We start from the raw sequence: 25,002 nt of genomic DNA on the forward strand, positions 1-25,002 counted from the left end.
TAATATTGAGAAATCTGCGATCACTTTTATTCAGGAGGTCTATATTTTTACTCACTAACTCTAAGCTGCATCCTCCATGGTTTTGGGGGTACTATAAATAAAAATAGACAAGCGTGCCAAAGGTTGGCTCCCAAAAATCATTTTCCATTCAAAATTTGCCATATTTGGTGGTACAAATATAGAATACATACACAACCAAAGAATGATATAGGTAAAATGGATCTACCAAGTAAGTAATGAGGGAGTACCAAAAAAATAGAAGAAAAAAGCAGTCTCCTAAAAACCCTAACAGAAAACGGGCTTAATTATTTGGCCACATTACGAGGCATAAAAGCCTGATGAAATCAATCGTAGAAGGAGAAATGGAAGGGTAGAAGGGCAAGGGACGGCCCTAAATGAGTTACATAGGACAGGTTACAAAGGATGTAAAAGAGAGAAATACGTCGCTATGAAAAGGTCGGAGGATAGAAGAGAGAAATGGAGAGCTGCGTCAAACCAATCTTAGGATTGTTGGCTAATGATGAGGAAACATACCGGAAATTTCAATGGTATTAATTTCCACAGAATAAATACAGAGGTAATCGATGAGCTCTTAGTTCTCAGTAAACATAATATCCCTTTAAGTTAAAAAAATATTCGATTGCTTACAAGTAATTTAGCAGTGAATATAGGTTTACATGGAACACGGCGCAAAACGTTTACAGAAAACATATGCTCTCAGATTCAATTTACTTTTTTGGTTTCGCACTAGACCGCATTAAATCAATTGCTTGAGATTGAACGGTTTCCTGCAAAGTATTTATTTTCAATAATTCAACTAATTGACTATTATTATCTTTCTATGTTGTCTGCTCCACCAGCTCATTTTCGATGCACATGTCAGATAAGCAATAAGCACCAGTCATGTTAGTAATGCCTCATAAGAGAGTGAAGGAAAATATTCTAATGTACACGATAAAAAGGTTTTAGCATGGATTCGGCGGCTTACTGTAAAGATTATTTTGCCATGATAAGATCAAGATTCGACCAATCACTATTCACGGGCTATTCAAGGAAGCCATTCGTGCCTGTTCATTGAATAAAGACCAATGGAAAATGAGCAAACAGATAAGAGAATTAGTTTTATTCATCATCATTGGTCAACAATCCTAGGATTGGTTTGACGCAGCTCTCCACTCTATTCTCCTATCAGTTAATCTTTTCACACCTACTTATTTCTTCTCTTTCACATCTCTCTTTACTTGTTCCATATATTTCGTTCGAGGTCTTCCTATTCCATTCTTGCCTTCCACTTGCCCTTCGACGATTGTCTTCATCAGGCCATCATGTCTCAAGATGTGGCCTATAATGTTGTTCCGTCTTCTTATTAAGGTTTTCATTAGGCTTCTCTTCTCTCCTACTCCTCTTAGGACTTCCTCGTTACTAACTCGGTCGATCCATTTGATTTTCATCATTCTTTTGTAGTCTTATTAGTATAATTTTTGTGTATTTATTAAATTTTGATGAATTAAGTGCCTTTTAAATGCCGAGTTTTTTTGCGTTGACATCGGGAAAAAATCTATCAGACAATAAAAATTTCTACTAACTTAGACCAGTCTAATTAATAATGTAAACGGATCTTTTTATCTTGTTAAATAACCAGTAAAAATGAAATCCTCATTTTCTCATGGGATCTGACTTATGTTCTCAGATTCTCTTTTATCTTCTGACACCTTAATTTTATTTATTATTTTTTTGTGGAATATTTTTACACAGGGTATGCTAAAACTAATGCAACCAATGAAAACTTCGCATTTCATCATTGCAGAAAAATTTTGGTTCAACTAATCTGACTTTTTAAATAACTCCTATCAACGCTTCACGATAGTCGCGAGCGTTGTGGGGGGGCCCTGTTCGGGGGCCTTGGCGATTGCCGACCAGCCGACCTAGCTTGACCGCCCCTGCCCAAGGTCCCTCCGAAGCAAATTTCTGCCTCGTTAAAGGCGAAAATAGCTTAATCAATGAACAATATTATTGGGGAAATTACAGTAATTGACAAGAAAATCTTATACCTCTCTAATTACAATACATTAATAGGGTAGTTTCCTTCATCAAAGAAAACGAAATGCATTAATTGCTATTCGTTACCCACCGTTAGGGTTTTCATAATACACAAATTATTTGGTTTTAGATACCTAACCATGTTTAAACGAATGTCAATGGTCAATTTTAACCTCATTTGAAAAAGGCCAGATTGGCGCCAATGCGATTCCACTCCACGTGACGTTACATGGACGTAGTTTCTACTCGAGAGGATATGAGTTTTACATCGTCTGAGATTATCAATGCATGCATGAGTCACAGAGCTCAGGGAAACATCTCTTAATAATCACTTATTAAAATTGTCTAAGGTCGGAAAGTTTCCTTCGTTTGATAAGGTAGTAATAATCCATATTTAAGCCAAGCACTACCTGCTAGCAGGGTACTCTGCAACCTGCTAGCAGCCTGTGTCGTATCAGCGCTCAAGCCTCGCCTCAAGGTTACCTCACAAGGCGGCAGTGGGAACCAGACATACGTCACATGGACTTTTCCCATCATTCCTACTTAGCCGTCGCGTTTTCGCGCGCATGAAATTTTTCACATTTCGTTTGATCGCGAAAAATAGATATCGTCATTTGAAAAGAGCGTGAAATGCGTACTCCAGGAGTAATAATCTTTCGATTTAGGCAATAAAAAATTATAGGAAACCCTCCTATTGAGGTACTTTTCATGTTTCTGCTTGGAAATTTTATTTCGCTTTGAAGTTGGCCTAAATTCAGAAAAAGATTCTATAAAAGTGACCTTCATTCATATTGCATAACGCTCATAAAAGAGAGGACTTGACAGGATAGATTGGCGAACCTGATATAAGTAGGAGACGGAGAGCAAAATGGTGGAATAGTATTCCCGGAAGGAATCGAGAAAACGTTCGGAAGCCGGAAGGTGGCTGAAATCACTCGCCCATAACTCCCTGGGTCCCGTTTCGCTTGGAAAGAGGAGACGGCTCACAAATCACTCCATCGGACTCCATTTAGCCGTCAAATGGGACAGGGATGAACTCTACCTCTCCAGTAGCACCTCAGCACCATCCATCGGACGGAAAAAGGTAACACACTCAATCCCTACGGACTCGGATTTCAATTGTTGCAAATGCCACTCGGTCAGCATGGTGATTTCCCACACAACTGCATACATACACTTAAAATTTCCTAGGAATTAAATTGACCTTTGAGAATTCCTTTTGGATTTGGAAAAGCTAAAAGCACTTCATCAAGTGAATGACGCAGTGGAATTCACAGGGGGAAATCATTTCGCGACCTCTTAGCGCCAATATATACGAGTTCGGGAAGGTGCTTAGAACAGCGGTAGTTCGCAAAGTGTTTTTTTTATTTGAAAGCCGTATTTCAAAGGGATGACAAAGAGTACCGAGAACCGAAGCAAATTAATGACCAATTCAGATTACTACCGCTTCAATCCACAAAGGGGATTCTATCTGGGATGTTAAAGTGAGGAATAAAATCACGGTTAAATGAAATGAGCTAAAAGTACCTCTTTGTTCTTGGTAAATCCAACTAGATGGATAACCCACGCTCATGACGAATCGATGAATGAACTTAGACTCTGAATTTTCGTCATTATTGTACAAAGTATTAGTATACAGGGTGTCCCATTTACCTTGACCACCCGAAATAACTTTTTGTCCAGATGCAAATACAAAAATGTGTCAAGCAAATGTTCATTAGCCGTCAGGGGGACATTAATCAGCATAATTGCCTTCCTTGTAGCTTTGTTATTTACAAAGATATGAACAGCGGTATGTCTTTTTTATATAGCACCCTAGACGTGGACGCGGTTGTGGTCCCGGGCTCAAAGTGACTTTTGTGTTACGTTTTCACTTGCTTGTCATTTGTTTACTGCTAACTCCAGGAAGTGGACGAGTTTCTTATGTTTTCATAACGTTCTGTTTATGTTAATGGTCCACTGTGCTACATTTCTGAATAAGTCTTTAGGAGAGGAAATGAATTGCCAGATAAAAAATATAGGGTACCATATAAAAAAGACATACCGCTGTTCATATCTTTGTAAATAACAAAGCTACAAGGAAGGCAATTATGCTGATTAATGTCCCATTGACGGATAATGAACATTTGCTTGACACATTTTTGAATTTGCATCTGGACAAAAAGTTATTTCGGGTGGTCAAGATAAATGGGACACCCTGTATAGTACGGTATCTGTAAGTCAAGCATATATTATGGTAAAGCGGTGATGAAATTCGCAATAAGTGCCACGGGTAAATATTCTCCGGGATTCGAACCATCGACCATAAGCTCCTCGTGCCACTGCCATGTTTCTGATCACTACGATATTCAATTTCCTTGAATCACACGAAAATATACCAAGGCTAATGGGTCATAACCAGGCCCCCGCGGTCCGTCGAGGATGGCAAATCAAGGGATCAGTGATGAACCCCACACCTTCCCCAAAGTTGCGCGTGTCAGACGTGTGGTATTTTTATAAACTAGTGCATTAACCGTAACGAATGAGGAGTAGAATAAACTCTCTTTTACTCGCGTGTGTTGAAAATGAAATGGTGGATAGGGTGAGGAACGAGGCAAAGTGTGTAAAAATAGGTGAAGAGAGCGGAGTATGGAGTACTATGTACCAGGGAAGGACTGATGGATAGGTTATGCCATAAGACATTCTGATAACCTAGGTCATATAATTAAGAGATCCGAAGGCGAAATCTCTTAAGGGAGACAAATAGATTAGTACTTGTGTTAGATACACGGGATAACCCCGCTTCCTCACCTCATGGGCGGCGGAGATTAGCCCCCCTCCCTAACTTTACTAGTCATGCAAAGGCGATTTTTAAATGCTGATAGAAGCGAGTTTTAAATGCTGATATTATTTTTAGGTTTCCACCGCGTTGTTTGACGCTAATGAGAACATCTTCGTCGGAAATCAGACCAGGTCTTATTCTAATGTGAACCGATCGAGGGGAGCAAATACATGAAATATTTGTGACAGAGATCTGAAGAACTTGTCAAGCGTGCTGGGGAAAGATTTTCGAACAAATAAGTAAAAGAGATGTGCTATTTTGCCCTTATCCGGCCGCAGCCTTGAATATACAGCGTATGAGATATAGTGTAGAAAGACTTAATCCACCGTGAACTTAATGACATACCAAGGAATGCGGCGTTATTCGTCAAAAACTACTACGATGGTGTGAGTGTTCGTCTATTGTTGTTAGTTGAATTTTTTTTATGTGCCTTACTGTGCTGTTTTCGGGGGTGGTGAAGAATAAAAAATAAATAGATGAATAAAAGATCACAGGAGAGTAAAATGAAATGTCTTTGGAAAGGTAAAAATAGAGGTATGCGCCGCATAATACGCGGTATACCAATCTAAATATTGCAGTGAGATGAACATAGAATTGAAGTGAAATGTGAATAAATATTACATCTCAGAATTATGGAAACTCCTACATTTAGTAAAAGATCGCCAATAAGCTTTAAATCATGCCAGGTAAATAATAGTAAATTACTAATGATATTAAAACGTTATATGAATGAAATAAGAAAATATTTCGCATAAAGAACGAAAACATATGCTATTATCCTAGATAACTTACCAGATTTACCTGTTATCTATACACTCTTATCAGGTGAATTTTAGTATAACAAAGAAATATATATCTAAGTACAAGTTCTCTTAGCTTTCAAGGTGCTAATTCACCATTGTAACGCTAGCATTGAGGCCAGAACCAAAAGTAACATCAAAATGCCCACAATTCCATGTTTTGGGAAAAATGAACTACTTTTTCATAATGACTAGCAGTTATTTAATTTCATTAAATATGGCCACCAGTAGAAGTGAAGATACCTTTTTCATAAGGATATCAAGCAGTATATAACCCTAAAAAATTGAAAATCCTTTCCTCCACATGGCAAATTGATATGAAACTCGAAAACTGTACGCGAAGTTAAACAATACACAGATTTGAAGAGTAAATCACTCATTCAAGTCAAATAATAAATAAATGCTATTTCTTTTGCAGGCTAATGTTGTACATAGAATTATATATAACATTTTAATAAATTTACTTAAAACAAAATAGGATACTATATGATCTGGTGTATCATAGTTAGAATGCTAATGTGCTGTTTAAGCATGCATAATATGTTGCATGCATTGGTAAAACCTACGCTGCAATTTGTTTTTAATATGGTTTTTGGGAATATAACGATTTTATTTGCAGTATTAGAGTCTACACGATGAGATGATTAGAATTCCTAAATTTTCCTCCATCGATGTTCCTACGTGCGCTTCGCAAATATTTCGCTCGCGATTCAAAATTTATCTCATTTCTTGTTGCTATGCTAATGATTCTTTCGGGTGAATACCGTTCCTTTTGTGGGAACAAGGGCGCTATTCATTTGTGTGAATCGAAAAAAAATGGCCGCATGCAGAATCGCTCCCTTTTGAAACACATTTTTCCACCGAGCATTTTAATATCGTTGGCATGCATTGTTCGAAATTAATCCCTTTGTGTTCGCTCCCCGAATGACCACGGATATCATAAGTGCACTCGAAATAACAGATGGCATTCAAAAGCCGTAATTTTTAAGCAATTTTACATGGCAGCGAAATGAGTAAAATTGGGTTTTCAAATGCGAAATCCGATGCACTCATCAATGACAGGACACAACTACATATATCAGTTAATTAATTTATAAAAGCTTTCAAATCATACGAATGAAAATGCCTCTTGACAATGGATTTAGTTCGTATGCCTACTCTTCAAATTCTACTTATATTCCGGATATGACGAAATGGATGACACCGAGGACGCTGGAATGCAAACGGATTTTTACTATCTGCTAAAAAAATACGGTGCAATTTTTAAAATGTACGAAAGGATTAGAAAGCTCCGTATTTTAACTCCATAGTGTGGAATGAAAACTTTAATTTCGCTAAGACGCCAAACGTGCCATAAAGATCCATGTCAATATTAAAATAAAGTACGACTTCAACACCAGCACTATAAAATACTATCTACATGAAGAGAACATAAAAAATATAAGTCAGAGACTGAATAATGACAATAGCCAAAGAAATAGAAAAATTTTTTCAGGAGTGGCTTAAGTATTATGCGTGTAAGTTTATCCCAATTTTAACCACAAGATAGGTTGAAAAATATTGCCTCAAGACTATTAATAAAATATCATTCCCCTAAAGTAAAATTTATTTCATTTCCAGACGTTAATTTAACCATTGGATACATTTTTGAATCATTATTGGCATTGAAAACTACATGTTTGCTTGTGCCACCCGTTCAAACCCTGCTCAAACCGAAAGGCGTTTTCCCTGGAAGTATAATTTTTTATGAGAATATTTTATTTAGAATAAAAAGCTGCAAATTATAATTCAACATGAAAAATATAAAGTTAGTGAGTAAATAAAAATTTAAATACGAAACACCCAAAAAAACGGTCAAATATAACGGTAAAATTTTTAAATGTTTATGCTTCAAATGAAAAAGAGCAAAATATTGAAAATATGCTGGGCATTGATTATTAAATTTTATCCCAAATACAGAAAATAAGACGATAAAAATGACCTACCTTAATATAAAAAATCACGGTGATTGGCAGGAGATATTTTGATCCCAGAAATAGAAAAAAAAAAACGATTAAAGCAGGTGATAGTTGTGAAAAAAAAGTCGAAGAGCGTTCAAATAATCCAAAGGATAAAAAAATTGAAGTCGAAATTCATGACTTGCATTTCAACTTCCTGAATCCCATTGTATGTCCCTTCTATTGCAGGCAATAAACTATGACACAAAGGACCGACCCCTATATTTACTCATGTGCAATGAAAAACACAGCGAAAAGTAAAAACTGCTCCCTTGTGCACCTGAAAACGTTTTATTTACGCAGGCTACCACTGAGGATCATCATTTGAGCGTATTTGAGACTGGATGTGAATCATTCTAAACGTTCATCAACCCAAAAACGTTTTCAAATTTTGCATTGGAAGCTGGTAAAAAAAATCATTCGTTCATCGTGAATACTTTTTTATTTTTTGTATCTGTGTAATACTTATTTTATTTATTGATCCTCCATTCCAAAGGTCTCTATGGGTTGATAATTTTTTTAAATCGTCAGATAGTCACAAAAAAAACAGCTTCCTTGTGAAAGATATTGCCAATAGCATTTTACCAAACGAGTTCCACCATTATCAGGCTGTAAAGACTTTGTGAACGAAATTTTATTGATACCTTCCCTTTTCCTCGCAGGCCGTCTCAATGAGGGGCGTTTACATTGGCGTACCCAGGAAGGGGCAGCAGGGGTAGCTTCCCCCCAGAAACAAAAGTTAATTTAATTCAAAAAGAAAGGATACATTTATATCCAAGAAACGTTAGGTATATTAGTGTAAAACATGTAATTAAAATTAAAATATTTTTTTCGAGTAAATAATTTCAAAAATTAATAAAGCGATGTTATTATTTCCTTGAAATATTGGTTTCCTCAACCTATTCTGTGTGTTAACTTGAACGATCACGGCTTCCCCTCCTCTAGTTTTGACCTTGTGTACGCTCTTGGCTGTTGGGACAGCTAAGTGGTGGTTAAAAAAAAACAAATAGAAGAAGAGGCGCGCAATGAGTAACCATTAGCATTTATTGAAGTCCTCTATCATTCGGAGGTAAAACGAATTCCTATACTTCGCTTCGGTTTGGTAATATTTCTCCGTTTATTTATCATTTCTGTGAGAACTATAAATATTGGGAGCTCTTAGATTATGTTTTCCTGTCACTCTGGAAGGTATTTATTCTTAATTACTCAAACAATCTAAGCTTTGTATGTAGCCTTCGAGCTTCTGGCGGCTCTCAATATAATTCACGTAAAATCTGTGCAACGTTTTTTTTTCGCCTGTAGCAGTTTTTGACGAACTACACAGCTTTCCATTGTATTTTATTTATTTTATGGATTATGTCTTTCTGAACTGGATACCACAATCGGGTATCGCGTGTACTTATTTCTCATAGCTGAACTAATTTTTTTTAATGATCACTCAAATGTCTCCCGTATTATCAAATACTAAATTCTTATGACTATTGGGAAAATAAAATGAAATGACGACACTGATCAATGGAGTAAGAAGGAATGTTTTCCAACTAAACTGGGAGTGAGAAACTTATTTAAATGGCAAAAATCAGCATTATTATGTTGAAAATTATAACATAACATGTAAATTTTTGCACTTTATATGTTAGATGCATTTTCTTTAGATTCGTTTGTAAAACAGTGGGCACTAAAAATTTTAATTGAAGCAAAATGTATGTTTCACGACTGTTTTTTTGCCCGTGCATGGAGGTAAGAGATAGGTTCTCTGAACATTGAGCTCATAACTTGTTTAAGTTTGTGTCGCCCTATTTTGCAGGTATAATATATATAAATGAGAAATTCATTCATTGAAATTTTGAAAAGGAAAACTTTTAGCATTTTGAACATGCGCCATGTTTTCCAAACTGAAAATACGTTTGAATCGGACCACGGATCAGGCATAATTCCCAAGGAACTTTGACCGAGGTTCAACGATTCTAGGCGTTGGGCCCAAATGATCTATCAAGGATGGCAACGCAAGGAAATATGGGCCTCAAAGAAGCCATCACTGAGAGTTAGCCCAGTTCTAGGGCTAACGCTGCGCCTAACGGTATATTTCAATTCTGCCACGTAAACGGTGGTGAAATTCTCATCTATTTTCTTGAGAAAAAATTCCCATGACTGAAGATCTAACTACGGACCAAAGACATTCCGGGTCACTGCTTGGACCATTGCGCCAATCAGAGTCCTTAATTCCTATAGCAATTTTACAAGAGTTTACAGTATTAGATGTAAGGCTCTTGCGATCCATCGAGGGAAGGGAATATTGGCTTCCTAAAAGCTATAAAACAATTTATAATGAGGTAATTTATTGAAAATTTGAGAAAGTTGAAGTAATTAGGTATCGCTAATTTCAGATAATTTGAGGCCAACTTAATAAAAAGCACTGAATAAAACAAATAAATTTTTACGCAATCATGTAAACGGATGCAAAGCCTGGAACTCGATTTGGAAGAAGATGGTGAGACTGGTAGCATATCTGACCGGCAGTCAGGAGAAACGGGTTTCGAATCTAAGCTAAGATTAATGATTTATTCAACACGAATTTCGTTACGTATGTATATTATATATACCTTTAGGCGAATTTAAGTTATGTTATTGCTAATAAAGGATAATTTACGGTAAAAAATAATAATAACTATTTTTATATACACCAGTCTTAATGCTTTTTATGTTAAACATAAGGTAATTAGTACCTAATTTTATTCCTAAACATAGATTTTTATGCTTTATTTTGTAGGAGATAAACTTCGACTCTCCACGCGGTGGTATCAGCCTGGTGACGGAAAAGGGCCCCACGACCACCAGTCGGCTGCTCATCCAAAAGGCCATCCCAACCGACTCGGGGCTCTACACGTGCACGCCATCCAACGCCAACGAAGCCAGTATCAGAGTACACATCCTCAATGGTCTGTGGGAGCTTTTTTCCAGCCTTTATATCAACTCACCAACCTGTCTGTTTGTTTGTCTGGTACAAATCTTGTAACTGAAATTTGACTCACTTCCTGTGAAGCAAAAACGCTGAAATTTTGCACACTTCTTCATTTCCGATGACAATACATGAAAATATAACTTTTTCTCTCCAACCCTCCTTTAACCACCCCCCAGTCAACCTATAGCCCCCCAAAACATTTATATTCATTTTTGTACACACTACACGAATCTTTACAATTTTCTCATTTATTCACATATACATTTAATTTGTGAAAACTGTACAACAGCTAATTATGATCTTCATATATTTATTAACAATTGTAAGGTTTTGTAAATGTTTGAATATTGTTTTACCGTTACATAAAACGTACGGGGTGGCATTTTTAACATAGGGGGGTGGCATTTTTAACATAGGGGTAGGCATTTAAAAGCATAGGGGTGGCATTTTGAAACATAGGGGGCTTACCATTCACTGAAAATTTAATAAATATAGTGACTTTTTTAATACGTCACTTTTGATTTTTCGGGGTCACTGAGTTTTTTTGCTTTGTGTCATATATAAACGTTGCTCATCCCCTGTAATCTAAATATAAAGGCTGGTTTTTAAAAAAAATTTTTTTTATAAGAGCTTATTACCCCTCCTCTTAGCCTCTAAAATTAGGGAACTGGGGTAATTACAGTCACCTAAGGGAAAATGGTTATAAAACTTCACTTTGCTATAAATTTGGAACGCAATCGTGTGGAATCGCTTACTTATGGTATATTTTACCTATTTCAGACTTCAATTGAGCCCTAATTAATCTTAGCTGTTGATAAAATTAAAAATACTGCAAAATAAGCTTTGACCGGTGTTGCTCCTACCCTAGGGTAATGGCAGTCGGTAATGTCATGTTCTACTAATTCTTTTGTAAAATAAGAAATATGAGGATTTTCGATGGCAGAGGAACGTTAAACTGAAATATTTATGTTTATTATATTAAATAATTCTGCATTTAAGAAATTACAAAACGTTCAATGGAAGTATGGACATAATATGAAGTCAATGATTTAAAAAAAATTTCTTTCCATGGTAAAAAAGGGCTGAAAATTTTAAGGGCACTGCCAATATACTTAGATAAGCTGATGAGATTTTAGAAGCTTAAGTTAATTTTACATTCCGGAGCACATGTCACATAAATACCCTTAAGGAGTGTTCCATCTAGAACATCTTTTCCGGTGTCTTTGCAATAGAAAGAGGTTTGTTTGCCCATTTCCGTTGAAAGAAACTCTCTTTCTGATTCGTTTTCACAAATTTTTTCTCATCAATAGAAGTGTCTGAGTCAGATTCAAAGAGTTTCCTGCTCATTTTCTTTTGCGTCTCTTTTTGTGTTTTTCTTTCAGCAATAGCAGCCGTTTTCTTATGATTTTTATTGAAGTTCTTTGCTACACGCTACCAGCTTTATTTGTTTTCCTTATTATTTTTTGGGTTTCTGAATCATAGAATAAAAAATGTAGAGTACTGATGGAGTAATGCCGATCAGTTGCCAATGTGACTGCCATAACTCCAACTGCATGTTTTCATTCAACGACTAAAAAATAAATATCAGTGCTTAAAATATTAATAAAACGCTATATCACAAAATATCAGTCTATCCAAGCAACATTCCACCCTAGCTCCCCCTGGTACAAAGTTCTGGCCAAGTATCTGATAACACCAGCCTCTCTCAAATGATAAGCAATCGATTTAAGACACTTTTTATATGCTTTTTCTTAACTTGCTTAGTTTTTTTGTGTTTCATCGATGGAATCTTGGAATTGATTTCAACCCACTTCCCAGTTTCGGATCGGCTTGAAATTTTCAGTACAGGTCAGAATCAAATGATTATGCTTCTTACACTACATGCCCTCAGAAGCAATATGAGCCACAATTTTTGACAATTAACATTTAACTTGATGGCTTCAAGGGAAGTATTAGTGATTTCTTTCTTCATCAGTTTAGCAGATGTCATCTGGCGCAACGGCTAAATCGTCAGTCAAACAAACGGAAGATTAAGATTCCAACCCCGGTGACTTTTCTCATTAAACCTTAAAATATTGTTCACAAGCTGTTAAAGAACAATTTAAATCCACATTCATGTTCTTACTGAAAAGAAGAAAACATAAAATATAAGAAACATTCTTTTTCCGAAAACAATATGCAATGCATAACTAGCAAAAAAAATAAGCTATTCATTACTCGGAGATTAAACGTGGGTGCCAATCCTTACTCACATACCAGGCTCTTCTGCACTAAATCCTAATAAACCTAATCAGCAGTTTTTGGAAAAAGTTTTGTATATTTAATCTCTATTTACTTCAGATGTATTCATTGACGAATTTACCGCTAACATTTTCAATGACGCATGTCTTTTATCACATAATTCTCCAGGAGAGCACCCGGCAGCCATGCACCACGGCGGAGGCGCCAGACCAGCACCATTCCCTCCATGGTCGCTACTGGTGCTCGGGTTGTCACCACATTTGGTGCCACTAGTCGACAGGACGCGGAGGGGGGTTCTCGCGCTGACGGCGGCTGGTGCCGTCGCGTCGGCACACCTTCTCTTACCCTGGGTCCCCTCGCTATCCATGTAGCGTCCGGCCCCGGGCGCCCGCTGACTACTGCTCGGCTGGCTGCCGTACATATCAACAGGGGACTGATCTACAGGAACAGCCCGAAAGGAAATAGACAATGCGGACATGTGGAATGGGTCCCGGTTTTCAAGAACCTGCAGCATAGCCGGAACGCTTGAATTTCTGGGACGCTGTATCGTTGCGGTCTAGCCTACGTATCTGTGAAAGTTTTACTTAAGGGTAGTGCAACGCCCAACAGGATGGAAGAATGTGTAAAGAGGTTGAACGGGTCGCAAACTTCTACAACGACCTTTCTCATTGAAGTCGTTGGAGACTTCTTCGATGCAGTGCCACGTATAGAGGGGATTGGAACGCGTGTGTTTTTTTAACAGGTGCATTTCCCCCGTATAGATGAGATTCCCTCTTCGAGAGGAGTGCCATATTACGGGGAAGTGGTCGAAAAGAATAGCCCGTAAAGATGTGGGCAGTACGAACATGTAAGTAGTCGAATGAGTAGCAACTTACGGGGCTTTCTGAGAATGGGATGAGTTCTGCTATGCTTGATCGTCATGAAGGTCAAAGCTGTGGAAGAAATTTCAATACGAGTAATGAAGGAAGATTATCCTAGAAACATCCAATATTTTAGAGTTGCATGTTATGGATACATTGTGGGATTTTCCTTTATCTTCCGGTAAATTACCATAGGCATAAAACTACAGTGCCAGAAGATGACGGAAAGCCATTGAACGTATTTATTTGCATGTACCAACTATAAATTGGAAGTAAACCAGATAGTCTTCAGTTATTATTTGAGACATACAGCACTTCAAAGTCACCTCTCACAGTTTAAATCAATACGAGTGTTTAAAACGGTGCTCTTCCCCGATATGATAACGTAAGATTATTCGGAAAATATTCGATGATCATGAGCCCACGAGACCTGCTAGGTGAAAGCAACTGGACTTTGTAAATAAAAGAGGATTTGAAATTGTGAAGGTGACAAATTCGATCAATCTGATATCAAGCAAGTTCAAATGGGTTCCAAATAATATTACTTTACGGTTGCTCAAAAACCTTTTCTACAGCAGCTGACATCAAAGAATCATCTTTGTAAGGTGAAATTTTGATGAGAACTCTTGATACAGCTACACTACTGATTCTTCTGATGAGAAAATAAAACAGAACTCATGATTGGCATACACTTTTTGTGCTTCCGTGAATATTCAACGGAAGCTTAGATAAAAAAAAGAAGAAGGCACAAGTACTTCGATATAAAACTGAATCAATTTCGTCCCTCAGTAGCTGAAAGGAATATTTTTTACGGAAGCAAGGGTTACGATTGGAATAATTCGAAGTGCGAGTGAAATTTGTGGAGTAAAGAGTGTGACTGATGTACAGCTGTGCTTGCCAAATTGTGCTGGGGTCACTTTTGGTTAAATTGTGCGTGAAATGTTTGAGTGCAGAAAATAGGGAATGATTACGCTAAAATGCAAATGTGAGAGCGCTTAATTATGGAGCGAGTGATGTAAGGTTGAATGATCGTAGTCGAAGATTAAGTATCGGAAAATCGATGTAAATGCTGATATCGATGAGCAAGAATTTGTGAATAATCGATTATAGTAATTAAAATCGATTTTTGAGAGGTTTTACGAAGCTCATGACCCAAACGGGAGTCTTACGTGTACCTAAAAAAAGTTCCCGTGAAAATGAGATTTTTAACAATCGAGTGACTTCGAGGTGAATTAAGAAAATCGAAAAAGCAGAGGTTCATAGATGTCACATTATTCAAAGCGAATATTCTTTTCTCAGATACGATCTAAGGAGAAGTTAGCGACCCTTGTAAGATGTCAAAAAATTGGAGTAAATTGACGAGTAAATTTCTTGCTGTGTCATAAAAAATGCGAACTGGTTTGACTGGAGAATTAAAATCTCATGTTACATGTTGGAAAATATTGCCATTATCCCGTCAGTGTTGTTATCCAAACATGTTTTTAAAACTTAAATTGCACGAGAAATACAGACTTTAGTAAATATTCAAGTTTCATACAAAAAGTCTGTGTATTTTAAAGAAGAATTTTGGTGATCATGATTCAAAAAAAAAGTGTACACAGAGGGCGAACAAAGTGTGATTTGTTTCCATGTATTTGAGTTTTGCCGTCCTCGAAACATTATTTCAGCAACGGTTGGTGGTCAGAAGTGAATACAAACCCATCCGACGCATCTTAGCGGTGCAATGACGAAAAATATTATTCTTAAAGACGAAAATGACTGGATTGTAAAAATGTTCATATTCTACTAAAAACGGTGGACCCTAAATGTTCTGTACAATCAATTATGGAAAATAAATTCGCATTTACTCATTGGAAATCAGTGATTCAGCATTATGAATGAAACTTTTTTCCCCCTTTCTTTTCTTTATAAACTTCCATCGAGTAAAGTACACTGCACATTTTACTTAAAAGAGTGAATATCTTTCATTCATGCTAATTCATTTCCTCAAGTGGATATTTACTCAAGTAGATTGGGATGCACGCATCTAAGGTACGGAGAGAATAATAAAATGTGGTGAAATTGTTACACGAATCGTGTGAATGAATTTTACATTGTTATGTAAAGATGAATCATAAAAGTTTATCTATCATGATAATAATTTATTTACTTCTACATTTTGATTTTACAGCTGAATAACAAAGATAACACATAGAAGGAGCTTTACGTGGTCTCCAAGGTAGTAAGACCAGAATTAAGCCACCATCAAATAACAAAAATGTATGAAACAAAATAATGCAGTAAATATTGCATAAGTGTTCTAAAGAAATGTCGTCTAAATAAATTTTCAATTATTCCTTGAGAGAAAAGCCAGTCTTTGGCAAGTCTTAGCATTTTATTTAGGGATGTATTTTTTTAACTATAGCGGGCAGTAAATTAAATATCTACGGCCTCATGTAAAGAAAGACTTTTTTATATAATGTTAATCTTGGTCTGTTTGTTACAACAAATGACTTACTCCTTAAATAATATTTATCAGGTACACTCGAGATATTGCTCTTTCTGGGATGAAACAATTTTAGGACTTTTAATAAATACAATTTTAGGGCCGCAAGCAACGGAAATGAGTGTTCATAAGATTTTTTGGACAACATTACCCGAATTATTTTTTTTGCAAAACGAGTGCACACTTAAACGTGTTAATTTATGTACTGCCCTTCTATTGAAATACATTAAATGTTATGCAAACTTATAACGGTAAAGAGGAAGTGATATGAACATAAGATGAAAAGTAAGAAGAACACCTTGAGAAAGAGACTGAATGACTCAACAGACCAAATCATGTGGAATTATGGCCTAATGAAGACAGTCGTTGGGGTTGAAGTGGATAGCACACACGCCAATGGTAGGTCTCGGATAAATACATTGAAAACGTAATGACACAAATGGCGGGGAAGAACTAAGCCACCATAACTACCTGATCCCAGGTAAAATGCTGCGTGAAAAGACAAAGGATGGCTGCTTGGTACGTTAAAACTGCTACGGGCTTACAGACAGCGTTACCCGGATGTTAAGCGAATAAGGATGGGAGCCGCTGGAGACTTAGGCTTAGATTGCCTGAGCAATTAAAAATAGATATCTTTAAGGGTGATACGGAGAAGATAACATTTCGAGCCCCAAGTCCGACTGAAGCGAAAAAGTAAGATAGATATTTAAACGAACGGATAGATATGAGAATTCGTTTTTCCCCCGAACTATAAAGGGCTTTAATATATGCTAGTCGTAATTTTGTTTGAGAATTCGCTTTTTATGCGTAGATGGCTGTTGTCCTATGGTGTCCCCTGCCACACGCCTTTTTAGGCGGCTTGTGGGGTAGTATGTGGATTAAGATAAACTGTTAATGATATAATACAGTCACTACAGAAGTGCCAAACTCGAATTTCTCACAAATTCAGTCTATTAAATATACCAGAAAATTCAATTATTACATCATAGCTATTCACTTGAGTGTTCCTCAGAATCATTCTAAAATCAGACTGAGCGAAGAGTACTGTGCTTCCACATGTGGGCTTCAGAATCAAAATATTCCTTACTCTTCCAATTTTTAGAATAAATTTGCAATATCGTTCACTCATATATTGAAAAATAATTTCGCCTTCGGCACGTATCCCGAACGAAAACACGAATAAGGGAAGCGATCAATTTCAGGACTGCGGCTCGAAGCTCATACATGAAAACCAATCGTTTTCAATCTGCGACGCGCGTTTCCAATAACGTTTCAGGAAGCCAGTCAAAATGATAGATGTATAAATTGGCGGAACGATAATTTACGATTAAGGGTATCAAAACCGAGATTGGAAGTTGAGCTTCGGGAAACAAAAGGGCCTGGAGGGTAAGCCGGAAAAATAACTCAAGGGTGTATGGGGATATCAATCCGCAGGGATCATAGCGGAAGGCTAAAACATCTCCTTTGCTGTTCCGAATTCCATCTAATTAGCCGAGGGACCAGACCACTCTTTGGTGCATAATGTCTCCCATTAGAGAGGATCAAACTTCCATCATGAAGGGTTCCTACTTTTAATTCAGCGAGCATTCCTCTTCGTTCTATGGATTATCCATTCAATTAGGCACATTACTGGGCCGCCCAAAGTGTGACGTGCGTGTTTGAATTACGCCGGCATTTATGCTTCTCGTAATTCAAACGGGAAAGGCGTCCGTTGAATTGATGAATTGCTGGTGTCGTGTTTCTCTTGAGGGCCTATGCGATCGTCGATCTAATTTCTCGTGAGAGAAAACAGTGTCTGATTTAATGTACCCGGAACGCCCGATCTAATCAAACTCGACCGGTCTACCGCATTCAACCGGAGCTACAATTCTAATGAAATTTCCAAGAACTGTTGTTGATGAGGCGATAGATTAAAATCAGACGGTATTCACGCTCTGTAACTACCCATAAAATTATTATCGATTAACTCTTAAAGAACAAAGCTTACGCACTCATTGTTAGCCAGTGAGTAATGTGGTACATTGGTTTAAGTGAATATTTACAGTATCGCTATGATAACAGACTACACACAAAGTTGATGAACCATGATGGAGATATTCGGATAACATATAAATGGAGAGAATGAACGTTCAAAGGAATCTAATTAAATAAGTCATAGCCCGCAGAAAAACGCTAATTTATAAAGAACATGTAAAATTACATAGAAGTACAATTTTATCTGAAAGGCATTATATATATATATGTGAAGTTTATACGAAAGAAAACAAGTGAATAATGCCAATTGGGTACGAAAGATCGACATTAAACTTCGAAATTTTGCAAAAAGAAATTTTGTTCGATTAGTTAAGCAGATGGTTCAAGTGAAGGCAACAAGTTTTACTAACGGAGGATGTAAGTTACACACAACTTTCGACGAAAAAATCTAATTCATTATTATAATATATAATGGTATTGTAAATTTATGTGTGATATTTCTCTTCCCGCTGATTATTACCATATACTCTCATCATATAATTTTGCGTGCAATATTTTTCCTTCTAATTGCCAATAAAATTATGTCATGTATCATTTTTATATTTATTGTTCAAGCATGAATAGTGCATGCACTTTTATTCTTTGTTATGGGAAATCTGATCACATATAAGCCTCATTCGTTTACAGTTCTATTCTTTTCTACCGGTTTCAACGCTATTGAGTCATTTTCAAGAGGTAGAAATACCAAGGGCCACCAGTCTCACATATTTATACCCTGAACCAGATGAAGGGAGTGGATTGAGGGAAAAAGTCTGGAGAGGGAGGTATGAGCGTATAGTTCCTTTAAGAGCAGCGATACCGACTAACAAAATATATTGGGGGGCCCTAACCGAGGATCTTGCCCCGGGAAATTTTATAAGTATGATTTTTAAGTTTTTTAAGCATTTTAGAAGAGTCATATGATCAACATCGGAACCCTGATAACTCGAATCTCGATATCTTAGCACTCCGGGGAAAATCGACAAGCCTGACACATTTTTTCCTCTCATCCATAACAAATTTTTGAGGGGCTTGTGCCCCCTTAGGCCCCATGGAGTCGGCGCCACTGTTTAAGAGCATATTAAACATGCTTTCCTCCCCAACCTCTTCGCGTCAATCCTCTACCTTCATCTGGTTCAGGGTACATATATATGTGAGAATGGTAGTCGTCGATGTTATAACCCCTTGAATAGTTAATGACGCAATAGCATTGGAACCGGTTAGAGAGAATGAAACTGTGGGAATACGACATCATTTTATAAACTATTTCATGCCGACCTCGGAGGTGGCAGGGTAAAAGTCTCGCCTGCCAAAATAAAGTACGCGGGTGCGAGTCCCGCCTGGGTAGGTTACCCCTATCCAGGACAAGTTTTTTATGCACGTTAAAATTGTTAACATGCTGAAAAACCTCGATATAAAAGGTCATACAGACCTGTTTTCGGTGGCATTAGAATAAAAAAATAAATGAGAAATTCCATCAAATAAGCTCGTCAAGGATTAATTCTGTTTGTAACCAAAGAAGACAACGCCTAAAATCGTTTCAGGATTCACTTGGTGGAAATGTGAGACTTCAATGATTAAAAACTACAAATGGCAATCTGCACCATTTAATATAAAAACTACCAACATGGTTTTAACATCCTTTGTTGAAAACCTACCTTAAAAATGACATAGAACGTGAAGTTTCATATGAAAGTATAGTTTTATAGCTAAAGTGTGGAAATTACCATTTGCAGTTTTTATCAAAGGAGACAAATTGAGCAAGAAGCATGCATCATCTTTCACTATTATTTCACTCGATACACACGGGTGATTTAACGGTTAAAAGGACGATACGCAAGTCCAAGCATCAAATCACAGATACCGAGCCAGCCGTGCCAAGCGTATGAAACTAACCATACCCGTCCATCGCCCCTCGCCCGCAGCGTACGACGAAAGATGCCCTTCCATTCACTCACCACCTTACCCCGTCCAATCTTCACTCTTTAATATCTCTCCCCAAATCTCTGTCATTCACTCCGCTAATTAAACTCTCAGGGCCCGACTCAATGGCTCCGATAGGGCCTTTTCAAAACCACTCCTCTCACCCTCGCCTCGTCTACTCATCTTCAAACGACCACTTGGGCACACGGGCGAACCGTGAGACTGCCAACGCATTCAGCGAACCCCTCTCACTCCAGCAGGATTCATTCGCCTCGATATACTTGGACTATGGTGCGAACCACTTCCTCGATTGATTGCGGATTAAGTTGGGGTAGCTACGCTACCTTGCTACTTAATTCCTACATCTACATATTACCCTGAAAGCTACATACAGGGTTGTTCGCAGGGGTCGAACCCTCACCTATATGCAACCATCACTAACATACATCATTCACAGCACCATCCCAGGGGATGAAAGTTTACTTCCACGAACAGGCACTACACAACATGCATGCTAAAACTGAAAAATAGGCTATGGGATTAATCTCTATATTGCTAATGAGGCAATCAACCAATGAAGTTATAGCATGCAAAACATACTGTTAGATGTTATAGGAAAATTCAAAATATGCATTAAGGAATACATAAGTAAGAAACTAGTCAACTAGCCTTTTTTTTAGTTTTAATGGTGCCGTTATTGTCTCTTATCGAAGGCGGAAGAAACGCCAATACATTCTAAATTTATCTGTTCTAAGGTCATTTTTTTTATTTTATTTTTGTATGATCTGATCTACCGAAGTATGCTAGCGTCCGTGAGATTTGGCTAACTTCGTCGGAAAATAAACTGCTCTGGAATTCACATAATGGATTCCATCTAGTTTTCAGAGTAAGGTTACACAGTGATTATCATGCGAGTTTATCTAAGAGGTCAGTTACACTAACAAGACCATTGTAACGGCTTTTCACGTACCTGGCCTCTTTTCTCTTTACACGTTCCAGCTGTGTTTTTAATCCTATTTAATGGGATCCCAAACACTGACAGCGTATTCCAAAGGCGGTTTGAAGATTTACCTCATTTATCTCGTTTTATCGCCGCACTTTCCTAGTATTCATATGAAAAAATTCCAATTAAATATTAGCTTGACCTGTAATTTACCGTTCCCGAATATGTTTATTTCGCGATAGCAAAAGTTAGTCTAAATTTGAGAAAGTTAATCGATCCCACAGTCTCTTATTAGGGAACCCTGAATGAAATAACGATATTCTGGGGAGTTGCTTTCATCAAAATTTCATTTCAACGTATTTTATCAAATTTAACTTTAACCATCACGCATCGTACCATGCTTGGATTGTATTAAGGTCGCTCGTTAGTTCATTCCAATCTTTACTGTAACGGATTTCCATGTGAACTACGTCGTCGTCTGCAATAATCTAAGTTTACTACCCAATATTGATATAGAGGAAGAAGAGGAGAGATAAAATTGTCGTACTCATATTTTTTCCATCTAATTTATGAATAGACCTAAAGGTCGACTGCGCCGGTCACCAATCTCTGACTGTCCATAGAGTCCGTTATTATGTCATTTCTGCTTACAACAAAATTTACATCTAATATACCAACCCGCAAGCTACCTCAATGGGTTTGCAGCGGGGGTGTTTGGAAAAAAGGGAAAGATTCAAGGAAGTTCCACATAGCACTAAATTAAAGTCCTTTACTGTCCTGGAGAAAAAAAGAATTCTTATACCTATCCGTTCGGCGAAATATATTCCTTAATTTATCGTTTCTGACGGTCCTGTAAAAATTTAGAGTAGTTCTAATGTGATGTTCTCCGTGTCGCTCTAAAAGATATCTATTCTCAGTGGCCCAAACAATCTAAAGGCCGTATCACACTAGCGACTGCGACCGCCGCTGCGACCGCGATTTCGGCTGCGGCTGCGACTGCACCCCATCACACATTGCGGCCGACGCTACGATCGCGCATGCGCACGTATGAACGTTCCTACTTGTGACATGTTTGTTTACGAAAGCCCAAAGAATAGATAGAGAGCAGCAATTGTTGAAATTGTTCCTAAAATATGTTAAAACGTACTTCATTTTCATTCACCTGTGTACTCGGGTGCAATATCCAATATACTGGGCTCCCACCTTCACTTTAAAAATCCGAAATTATCTCAGCGTTATCTTATAACCTTCTTGAACTTCCCTCGCTACGGTAACCAAAACAAACAAACACGTCTGCCGCAAGCGCGCGAGATTGAAATGGAGCTCTCTGATTGGCTGCGACTGCGACTGTGACTCAGAAGAATAGCCGGTCGGCTATTCTTCGGAGTCGCAGTCGATGCGTCGACTGCCTCGCTCTGATTGGTCGACGGGCCAGTCGCAGTCGCGGTCGCAGCCGCAGCGCCGGCCGCAGTCGCTAGTGTGATACGGCCTTAAGTCTGGCGTGCAGCCTCCGAGTCTCTAGCCGCTACCAGCGTCATTCGTTTAACTTCTGGCTAACGCTTTCTTTATGTCCGTAGTAGTTCTTGAAGATTCAAGAAGCTTATCTTTGCATTTGACTGAGTTCACGGATAAATTATTATTTCTGCGTGAGATCCCTTATCCTTGCTGTATACTCAAGGTGTGGCCAGTCAAGAGCGAAATAGCACCTCTCTGTTACTTAGTCATTCGAAAATCTTGAATATCGTGAATAAATAACTTGAATGGTCCCGGGCAACCCTATCATTTTGCACATTGTCTCTCTTACTTTATCTAGTGCCTTAAAGGGTAAATATTGCAGTGATCGTCCATTTTCTTCATTGGAGCCGTACGTGACAAAGAAATAGCCGAGCAGGCATATTTCTCATCGCCTCTATTTTCATTTTATCATGTTTTATTGCTTATCCATCCCCATTGCATAACAAAAAATGAGCGAAATGAATGGTAAAACGAAGATGAAACATATTGAGCAGGCAATGAAGGATATGAAAAAAACTACTTGCTTACTGTGATATATAACTTAGTAGAACTGATAGAAGAGCTGCGTCACACTAATCTTCGGATTGTATTTGGTAATGTTCGGTCCAGCCGGACCTGCTAGAATTATAGAATTAGTTTAGCGGAGTTAACTAGGAAAAAACTAAATATTCATGAGAAACAGGAATTATTATTAATGTTCAATTTCGATGATTGTTATCGTGTTATAGATATCCGCAACTCATGGTGACGTACGGCAATCGTTGGTTCATGCGAGTATTTTATTGAATAATCACTCGTATATATTGAACAAAAATGATCTTTAAGGGTCTTATAAGTACATCATTTCTCAAGAGCAAATGCACTTAAGTAATCATAAAATTTGTGCCTGTATTTTCATGATAAAAGTGGCGAGGTAATAAGTGTGTTTTGTTCTTTCATCTCTAAAATATTACATATAAAAATGCATGAATAATAATTTAGCAGCCTAAGTTTAATTTTCGAACTAAGAGAATATAAAATGAACCACTCTGCCTGGTATTTCTTGATTTAAGCTTTTGTTGCTCATCATGATTAAAAAGTGCCATGCGGGTGTGTGCCGCGTTGTACATCAGACTTTGCCCTGACGTTTCGTGACTGACAGCTAGTCACTTATTCAAGGGAATGATCGTGCTGTGTGGGACACAAAGGGGAAAACTAGGGAAAGGATTTTTTTCTCTAACAACCACATATGTTAATATATTTTTGGCGGCTTTGATTATTTATCAGTGATTGAGTTTGGAATGTAATGTAATTTCCATTCGGATAGCGTTCAATGTTTTATATCTGTATGTAAACTATCAATATTTTGACTGGGAATTTTACCAAACAAACGTGAAGAAATGCACACGGGTAAGAAATCTGCCGCGTTTTGCTAGAGATATACTAGGAACAGAATGCCATCCAGTAAGATAAGGGGCGGTGCACAGAGCCATGAAATTTCGAGAAGGGACAATCCACTTCCCCACCAAACCATCACACGAACTCGGCTCGGAACACGAAAGCGAAAGGGGCGAATATCGGTGATAACAGGGATTCTCTCAAGAGGCAAGCGCTCTTCCGAGGCAATGGAATACTGCGCAGAGAGAGAAAAAAGAGACCAGACTGTGTAAGACAAGGGAAAGAGGATAGGATCAGCGGATATGGACAGGAGCAGATATCATCTCGAGATATCTACGAAGGAAAATCCAGCTCTGGGGAGGGAAGAAAATAAGAGGAGTATGAATATGATAAGGAGGAGAAGACAAGAGAGAATTGAATGGACGAAACCCTTGGAGGAGTTGGAAGAAATAAAAAAAAAACGAAAAAACTTCCTAGTATCTTATCTCTTGACCACTCTTTTCAATATTCATGCAACCTATATGGACTTGGAATTTACAGCGTAGAAAAAAGACACTGGTGTCATTTATTTCAACAAGTTCAATATCATTGGTTCGGCTGCTTATTTTTCATGTACATTTCATTGTAAGCAATTCTAACTTCTTTATTTAAGCCGTTTCAAACATCACAATAGCAATTTAAAGTAGACGAAATGTTGTCTTAGAGCCGATATTTTATTTATAAACGCTAACCAGTTCCCAGATATGTGAAGGACATGTTGAAGTACCTCAAACAAATAAATGTGAGGATTAATGGGAAAAATATACGTATGATTAAAAGAAACAAAGATTCTGCCAACATGGTGACCAATGTTAAAATGTACATTTTTTTATACGATATATTTTCTCCGAAGATTTAGATGATTTAGATGATGATGCGACAGTTGTTTCAATCTATCGAATAAATTCACCTTCAGCTCTCAGTACATACTCAAGTATATTATACAACATTTGGGCGTCCTAAATCCATAGAGGCTGCGATTTATT

At 37.6% G+C, this 25,002-nt stretch overlaps 1 protein-coding gene across 1 annotated transcript in view; it reads left to right on the plus strand.

The window, feature by feature from the left end:
• Positions 1–15,585, plus strand: part of LOC124166446 (zwei Ig domain protein zig-8-like) — a 366,954-nt gene extending 351,369 nt beyond the window's left edge. Inside the window, exons 5-6 of the mRNA XM_046543976.1 lie at positions 10,429–10,597; positions 13,030–15,585. Of these exons, the coding sequence (XP_046399932.1) occupies positions 10,429–10,597; positions 13,030–13,232 (372 nt within the window). The 3' untranslated portion in view covers positions 13,233–15,585. The remainder of the gene's footprint in view (positions 1–10,428; positions 10,598–13,029) is intronic.
• The last annotated feature ends 9,417 nt before the right edge of the window (positions 15,586–25,002 follow it).

Source organism: Ischnura elegans, chromosome 10, assembly GCF_921293095.1.
Source record: "Ischnura elegans chromosome 10, ioIscEleg1.1, whole genome shotgun sequence".
NCBI lineage: Eukaryota > Metazoa > Arthropoda > Insecta > Odonata > Coenagrionidae > Ischnura > Ischnura elegans.